At 58.0% G+C, this 8,621-nt stretch overlaps 1 protein-coding gene across 1 annotated transcript; it reads left to right on the forward strand.

The window, feature by feature from the left end:
• The first annotated feature begins 2,164 nt into the window (after positions 1-2,164).
• VRTN (vertebrae development associated) lies at positions 2,165-8,178 on the forward strand. The gene is made up of 2 exons (XM_074909243.1): positions 2,165-2,625; positions 6,150-8,178. Exon 2 carries the CDS (start codon positions 6,151-6,153, stop codon positions 8,176-8,178), a length of 2,028 nt encoding a protein of 675 aa, XP_074765344.1. The 5' UTR covers positions 2,165-2,625; position 6,150.
• Positions 8,179-8,621: the final 443 nt, after the last annotated feature.

The raw sequence follows: 8,621 nt of genomic DNA on the forward strand, positions 1-8,621 counted from the left end.
ACAGAGCCAGAGGAAGCCCTACATTATACAAGAACCCAGCACCAAGTCCTTGGGACACCCTTCCTCGTGAGGTTCAAACTAACAAGAATTTTATCTGCTGAATATGAAGGTTGCTTTTGACCTGGGAGAAGACTCTGTGCCCAAACTTGGAGGAGTAAAATCTGCCTTCTAGTGCAGCTGGAAACAGTGCCCTGAGACCCACGCACAGCTGGACATCTGCACCTTTGCTCTGGGCCTTTTCTGAGGGAGGATGGACTGCAGCAGGCAGGTTAAAGCACAACAGGCAGAAAAGCTTTTGGCATCCAGAGCTGAACTGCAAAGGTCTCCGTGGCCTACTGTCATGCTGAAGCATCCTGCACCAAATCAGGGAGCACTCTGGTCCCCCACCTAACTCCTCCAAAGAACAGAAAAATGCTAACTACTTGTTTATATGCTGGAAGCCGGTGTGTGCAGTCATCTGCATAACAGAACTGCCCAGGCTGTCTCTTTGTGTGTTTTCCAGCTCCTATGTTAATCACTGACCCTGCTGACTCAGGCATTTACCAGTGTCTCACTGCCCTGTGAGCACTGCTTTGCATTTGCAACCAAAGAAGTTAAAAGGATGAAGGATGAGAAGGGGAGCTCAGCAGCTGTGGATATGAACACTGGCCTGCCTGGGAAAAGATCCAGGACTGGCCAGGTTGATAGTGAGAGTGGAGCTGGCTTTGGAGATATGAAGATTGCCTGAGGGGGGTGGGGGGGAAAGCTCACCAGGGGATGGTTTAGGTCTCTCTTCCTTGCGCTGTAGCTTCTCTGTTTTCAGGCAGAGTGACCCCTGTGAGCATTGAAGGCTGGGGTTCAGTGTCAGCTGGGGTGGTGGCTCCTAGCTGTGGATGGGAGGACTCAGAAGCAGCCAGTCCACAGCTTCCAGGGAGCCCGTACCTCCTGCCAAACCCTCCTGACCTGGCCTCCCCCTTCGCTCTGGGGTATGTGCTCTGGGGGAGGTAGGACACACAGCAGTGTGCCTTGATGTGTGCTCCGATGCCTGCTCCTGGACTGACATAGAAGGGAGGGCAACAGGAGAGGGATCCAGGCACATTTCCCCTGTTTGAAAGGTCGGTGTATAGTTTTCTTCCAAAATTGCACAGGAATCCCCTATGTGGTGTCTCCATGAGTCCTCTTGCCCTCTCATTGCCAAAGGCTGCAGCAGAAATGAGTGCCACAGTGAGGTTCCCCATGGGTGGTGGCATGCAGGGAAGGAAACCTTTGCTGCTTCTGACACCAGGAGTTACTTTGTGCCTCTCGCTGCAGGGGGGGTTGTGGTGGGTCTCAGGCTGATCCCCAAGGCTAGGCTGGGGACAGGAAACCAGTGCTGCCTGCAACCAGAGATACACAGAGGACATGAAGCATCGAGACCAGCTAGTGAAGAGCACAGCTCTTCCCTGTTGACCAAGCTGTGCCCCCTGTCATTAACACACACCCAGCCCTCACACCCAAGAGCAGATGGGCTCCCTGGGGTCCCATTTTGGGGTGGTCTAGCTTGGGATGACACGGGTTCTGGAGGATGGTCTAGGGGTCCTGGACTTGGGGTGAAGAGGACGTGGGGTGGAGTTGGCATCGGCAGCTTAGCGATGCTGGAGCGAGGTGCCTGGTGTGCCGGCTGTTTGCACAGACTCACGTGATGCCCGATGGACGGGATGAACCCATTGTGCGAGCAGGAGTTAAGGAGGGGGACCTCGACCCCGAGATTAGGCTGGGGAGGCAGCGGGGCAGATACAGTGGGAAGGAAGGCTGCTGCAACAGAGCGCCCAGGCACGGGCAGGCAGATGCCAGCCTGTCCAGGAGGCTGCCCAGGGCTGAGGGCAGGGAAGAGCTGCCGTCATTTGGGTGCCTCCCACAGACAAACGAGAAGACTTTGAAGGGCAGCAGAGCTGAGCTTCATCAGCCCTGTGAGGCCAGGGGTCCCACCAGCCTTGCCTTACCGGGGGAAGGACAGGCACCCCTTAGGGAGGGGAGAGGAAAGGGTAACTATCTTCTAGCTAGCAGCCTGGAGGAAGGACCACGGCCTCGGCAGGAGCGAGAGGGGAGAGGGGGCAGACACGCACCCTGCGGTGCCAACCCCGTGGGATGCAGTGACATCCATTCGGGACCTGCCTGCTCCTCGTGGGACACATGCAGGCATCCAGCTCCCACCCTGCAACCCCAGTGGGCTCCGTGGCCCGCCACGGGGCTGCAGGCCCGGGCGGGGTACGGGGCAGAAGGTGTGGGGCGGCAGGGTGCCGGGGGGCAGCGGGGCGCCGCGGGGCAGGGCGGCGGGAGGCGGCGGGCCCTTTAAGCGCGGCGGCGGCGGGACAATGGCCATTATCACTTTAGCTTTGGAAGTGACCCCCGGCCCGCTCCGCTTTCATCTGGGCCGGGGCCGCGGGGATGGCCCGCTTCCTGGCGGGGGAGGGGAGGGAGGGGGCAGGCGGGGAGGGGCGGCCCGGCCCGGCCCGGCTCGGCCCGGCGCCGCACGCGGCCGCCCGCTCCCGAGGGTCACTGCGGGGCTGGCACCGGGGCGGCGGCAGCGGCGGGTCCGCGCCGCTTCCTGCCGCCGCCCTTAAAGGTGCGGGGCGGCCCAGGGCGCGACGCGACCCGCGGAGCCAGGTGAGTGCGGAGCCGGGCCGGGCGCCGTCGGGGCTGCGGCTCCTCGCCGGCTCTCCCCAAGCCCTGACCCCGCGGGCTGCTCCGCCGCAGCGGGCACCTTCCCCCGGTGAGCGGGCGGGCGCCCCGTCCCGCCCTGCCCTCGGTCCCCGCTCGGTGGCTGCCCGGGCACCGGCGGCCGCTCCCCCGCCCCAGGGCTGCTGGTCCCTTTGTCTCCCGGGCGAGGGGGCGGCCACCGGCCCGTGCTCCCACCCGGGGCGCGGGGCTGTCCGCGACCCGCGGGCGGCTGCACGGAACCGCCTCCGCCGCGTTCGGGAGAGGCGTGAGCGGCCGTGGGGCGGCCGCGGGTACGCGCTCACGGGTGGACGGAGCTGGAGGCGGCTGTCAGGCGCCGCTCGAGCGGTCAGTACACCCGCCCGAAAGACGGCTGGAACCAGGCTCAGCTGCAGTGCTTTGGCCTAGGTTAAGGCGGGTCCGTGGCGTTTTGCTCTCCAGGCGAGTGCTGCCCCGTTTCTGAGCTTCGGTGGAGATGTGGAGGTTGGCAGACGGAGCAGGCTTCTCCCGTGGCCAGTGCTGCTCACCCACCAGAAACCCCCCGGGATTTTTAGTGTGATGATATGTCTAGCCTAGACAGCTCCTGGAGACTACTGCTTCTGTTGTGCAGTTACGGTGGTTCAAACCTCCTCCTCTCAAACGAGAGCCTTGGCCACTGGGGCAGCCTGAGCCCTCAGCTGGGGCTGGGAAATGAGCTACCTAACCCAGCTGGGCTGGGGTGCATGGATACCCCTGCTCCTGCGAGGCACTGGCAGTCCCAGGCAGCCAGGCCGGCAGGGGCTGAGGTCTCCTAGAATTCCTGCTGGTGGGAGCTTTTGGGGGCTGGCCCGGGGAACTTGCACTACTGGATGCCACCAGCCCATCAGTTTAGGTGAGGGAACGTGATCTGCAAGTGTTTGCTTATCTGTTACAATGCAAAAGCAGCCAGGTTAGGTAAAACATCCTTTATCAGTGGTGAAAAGCTCCCTTCGTTACCTTTTGGTGCTGAGGTGGTTTAGGGAGCACTTGTCTGTCGTGTTCAGCTGGCTTCACTGGGGCTGTGAGGTAAAAATGTTCCCTTTGCAGCAGGTCCTCTGTGATGAAAGCTGCTGGATTTGATTGGGCGATGAACCCAAGCCCCCAGCTTGGTTGACTTCTGCTTCTGACTTACCTGAGACCCTCTCCACCCTGTCTCAGGAGCTCCTCTCTGCTGTTTCAGTTGCAGGTTTTGCTGTAGGATTGCTTTCAAGGTCCTGTTGCTCCAGGCAGCAGGAGCTGGCAGTGACATTGAGGCTGTGGTGTTATCACTGAAGGAAAGGATTAAATCCTGTGCCTCCAGGTCTCCCTCTCGCCCTCTCTCCTGCCAAGCTATAAGGGGGTGGGAAGTGCTCACCAGGCTATAAAGACCAGGGTTGTTGCTGATGCTCCCTAGCCTGTGGCAGCTCCTCACCCCCTCCAGGGGAAAGGCTTGCCTTGCCTTTCCTGGCTCTGCTGGCCAGCGAGTGCTCAGCCAGGCTGTGGGGGCTGAAAGGGGAGGCTGTTGCAGCTGCTGCAGGGGGAGGTAGCTGGCCCTGGAATGGTTTGGCAAGCCACAGAGAAGGAGGACTTGGGCTCTGCCAGCCCTGCAGCTCTCCTGAGGGATGCCTTTGCTTCAGCTCCTTGAGCACATGTTGTTCACTATGGGCTTAGTCAAAACTACAAATTTCTACGAACTTCCAGAACAGCAATACAGACCTGACCTTAAGTGACAACCCTGTACTTGCTCAGACCAGGATTTTAGGACGTTTATCTCCCCTGCTTCACAGCTGTGTGCATTCTCCTGTGTTGTCTCTGATACCTGATGCCCCACAGCTGTGGGAACAGCTGTAACAGGGACCTGGCCCCTGACATGCAGAAGGCCATGAAGGAGCTTGGAGCAGGGGAAGAGAGTTGATTTGGTGACTAGCTGTGCCCTGGTTAAAGGCAAGGGGGAGCTGCAGCAGCGCAGGAGGCTTCTTGTGGTAAAGTAGCTAGGATGCAGCCTGTGTGATTCTGTGGTACCTCGTTTTGTTTGCTGTTTGGTCATGGCCAGGGGCCATAGATAATACTATGGCAATAATAATCATACCTGCAGCAGGGTGCAGGGCTGAGAATCAGAAGAGGTCAGGAGGGACATCTGCTTTACTGCAGAGCTGCTGCTTTTCATGCCTGGCTTTGCTGTTTTCCCGCAGAGCTGCAAGTGCATAGTAATACCTGTGACGTTGTGAGAAGGTGGGTCTCCAGCTGGGATGTGAATCAAGTAGACTACAAAGTGATGCCCTGCATGTCGAGGGAGGCATGTGAATGAGCCTTAGGAGAAAATGGAACAGATTGGGTTTCCTAGTTGAGTGAAGTGTTATAGTCCCTGGGAGAAAACTGGTTCAAGAGGGAGAGACTGGGCTGGCTAATGAGGAAAAGGTGCTGAAGAGGGGTGCACTGATGGAGCTGAATCATGAAGCATGGATTGCAGTTGTGAAAGCTCCTGGAGTGGTGAGGGTGGAGCCATGTAGGCATCAGGACCAAAGATAACAAAGTGGGGTGTGCAGATTTGACCCTTTGGATTGCCTGAGTGGGAACTGGCCTGCGGAGGGAGGAAGGACAGGACCGGGATGGTCTCAGGCAGGGAAGATAGCTCCATATAGCCTCTAAACTGCCCACCCAATGCTCATGCTCTTTCTGCAGTTTTGGGTTGCCTCCTGTCTGGTAGATCATCTAGGAGAAGCCCTCCTTTTGTGGCTTCTTCCTGGCTGGTGGTGTGTGTCTGCTGAGCAGCAAGTGACATCTAGTGTCAGCTCAGGCAGCAGTAACCATGGCTTGGACTGGCTCCGGCTCTTCCGCCCATCCCAGGTTCTGTGGCAGCAGATTTTTTTGGTGCATTCAATGGGTGTGGCTGCAGTGCCCTGCTTTGAGGGAGGGGTCAAGCTTGTTGCCCCTTCTTCTGTTGGGCTGAACATCTTGAGCCGCGTCCTTCCATGTCCCTGTGCAGTGTGGCTCTGTCACAGGTGCCTTCCTGCAGAGATGACAAACGTTTCCCTCTTTAGGCTCTCTTCTCTCTGGGGGCTGGCAGTGGGGTGGGAAAAGGAAAGAGATGGAGCTACTGGAGGGAGAGCCAGGTGTAGGGGTGAGGCTGGGCGCAAAGCCAGGCGTGCAGGGGTAGCAGGTGACCCGTCTTCCCACCCCGATGGATACAGTCGCAACTGGAGGCTGTGTGCCATGCGTGCTGCCCACAGGAGGTCACTGCAGAGCAAGCTGAGCCCATGTCCCTGTCCCAGGTCTGCCTGTGGGGACCCAGGCTTCCTCCTTTGTCCTTGGGAGTGTGCGGGGGAGGAGGGGGGATGAGCTGTGGCCTTTCCTCTACCCTCTTCCCCCCATCCTGTCCTTTGGGGAAGAGCTGGACCTGGAGGCCAGGCCCCTGGCAGTCTGGAGTGTGTGCTGTCTTCATCTCCAGTGACTTCTTTCTTTTTGCTATCCTTTAGGATGATCCAGCGGCACCAGCTGGTGCAGTCTGTGCTGCAGGAGCTGCAGGAAGCCACTGAATGTTTTGGTCTGGAGGGTCTCACCAGTGCTGTGCTGGAGGCAGAGAGGACCCTGTCATCTTTCTCCCTGCCCAGCTATTGTGGGAGGCAGTTCCAAGAGGAGCTGGAGGTTGATCGGGTAGCCAGAAGCCTCTATCCTGAGGATGCCCCAAGTAACATGCTGCCTCTGGTTTGCAAAGGTGAGGGGAACCGCCTCTTTGAGGCTGCCAGTGTGCTGCTCTGGGGAAACCCCAGCCTCAGCCTGGAGCTGCAGGTGCGTACAGTGGTGGAGATGCTGCTGCACAAGCAATACTACTTGAATGGCATGATCGACTCCAAGGTGATGCTGCAGGCTGCCCGCTACTCCCTCTGCACTGAGGAGACCCCGGAGATGACCAGCCTTCCCATGGCTATCCTGGAGGCCATCTTTGATGCTGATATCAAAGCTACCTGTTTTCCTGGTACCTTTGCCAACATGTGGCATGTCTATGCTCTTGCTTCAGTACTGCAGTGTAACATCTACTCCATCTATCCCATGAGCAACTTGAAGATCCGGCCCTATTTCAACCGGCTTATTCGGCCCAGGAAGTGTGGCCCACGAACCTCCACACTCCACATCATGTGGTCAGGGCAGCAGCTCTCCCAGCAGGTCTTCAAAGCACAGTACTTTGTGGCTGTGGTTGGCCTAGAGGAGCTAGAACCCACAATACCTTCGCCAGAGCTTCCTGTCCAGCCCATGAAGACCCTTGAGCTGCTGAACAGTGACCCCCAGCTGACTTACTCCAACCTGCGTGACCGGTACAGCATTACCAAGAGCACCTTCTACCGCTGGAAGCGCCAGTCTCGTGAACACCGGCAGAAAGCAGCTGCCAGGTTTGCAGCTAAACACTTCCTCCAGTCCTGCTTTCAGGAGGGCAATATAATCCCCCTCCAGCACTTCCGACAAATGTTTCCAGAAATCTCCCGATCCACATACTATGCCTGGAAGCATGAGATGCAGAGCATGGTCAATGGTGATGCCTCTGCTCTGGCTGAGGCCCACGGGTTGCAGGAGCTTCACAGGGATGTCCCAAAAAAAGCTGATGTGGATGGGCCAGCAAATTCAGGGGTGAGCTTAAGATGTCCAAGTCCTTCCCTAGAGCCCATCCAAGCAGGAGTCTTCATGCAAGGAGCCAAATCCTACCTGGAGAAATGCATTTCCATGAACACTCTGGTGCCGTACAGATGCTTCAAGCGCAGCTTTCCTGGCATCTCCAGGTCCACTTACTACAACTGGCGAAGAAAAGCAATCAAGGAGAACCCCAACTTCAACCCCCCCCAGTCTCCCTTGGATAACCAGAAACCTGTAGCAATAGGAAAGCCATTCCTGAAGTTGAAGCCAAGCAGCGTGCCTGTTAGGAAGAGGCTGAACGGAGACCGGCCAGCACCCAAGAGTCTTCTGCAGCTCAAACCCTCTCTGTGCTGGAGAAAGCAGCTGCGAGATGTGGCCAAAAGACGGGTCCAGCAATGGCGCCTGCCATTCTGCAAGTACCGCCTGCGCTACTCATCTCTCTCCTCCACAGCCTACTGGTTTTGGAAGGGCAGTAGCCAGGCCCTTAGGCAGCATCGCCTGCCCTGGACCAGCTCCAGCCGGCCGTTGAGCCGGGCGGCTTCCCTGGAACCTCCAAGAGTGCAGCCAGGCCTCAAGCCCCAGTGCCACATGGAGGTAGCCACCAAGCAGCTAAATAAGCCAGTACCAGCTACACCATACAATGCCACAATTTCAGGCTATGCCATGTCAGAAAGAGCCAACAACCGGATGTTTGTGATGGATGTGATTGCCACTGCCCAGTTCAAGGCACAGGCCAAGCTGTTCCTGCAGCAGCGCTTTGAGTCGAAGACCTTCCCCACCTACAAGGAGTTCAGTGCCCGCTTCCCCCTTACGGCACGTTCCACTTATTACATGTGGAAGCGTGCCCTGCATGATGGGCTGACGCTTGTGGATGCCTGAGCGCTGGCTGCCAGCTGCCTTGGTCAGAGCTCCTCTGCTGATGTGCCCTTTGGCTCTCTGGTGGGGTGCCTGGGCCGGGGCCCCACTCTAACTTTTGTTATGGTTTGGTTTTGTTTTGTTCCTAGTCTATGGTTTTCTTTTATGTGTGGTTCAATCGGATATGGGAGTGTCTGTGCAGTGCCCATTCCTGAAGGAGAAGGCACTGAGCTGCCACAAAGGGGAGGGGCCATAGGGTTGTCCTCTCTGTGTTCAGAGGATGAGCAAGTGAGGGAGTACCATACCAGTGTCATGGGATGTTGCCAGGCCTCTGGAGATGGAGGATGTGAAGGTCTCTGATCTGGGCACTTGCTTGAATGAGTAATGTGGATGTGCAGGATGAGCATGGAGGTGCCCGGTATCCCCTCCGTGAGCAGAGCAGCAGTGGCTCAGCTGGGGGTGAGGAG

Source organism: Athene noctua, chromosome 6 (assembly GCF_965140245.1).
Source record: "Athene noctua chromosome 6, bAthNoc1.hap1.1, whole genome shotgun sequence".
NCBI lineage: Eukaryota > Metazoa > Chordata > Aves > Strigiformes > Strigidae > Athene > Athene noctua.

What these genes read in the sequence shown, in the direction of transcription:
- VRTN (XM_074909243.1), top strand. Translation starts at nt 6,151, where the DNA reads ATGATCCAGCGGCACCAGCTGGTGCAGTCTGTGCTGCAGGAGCTGCAG.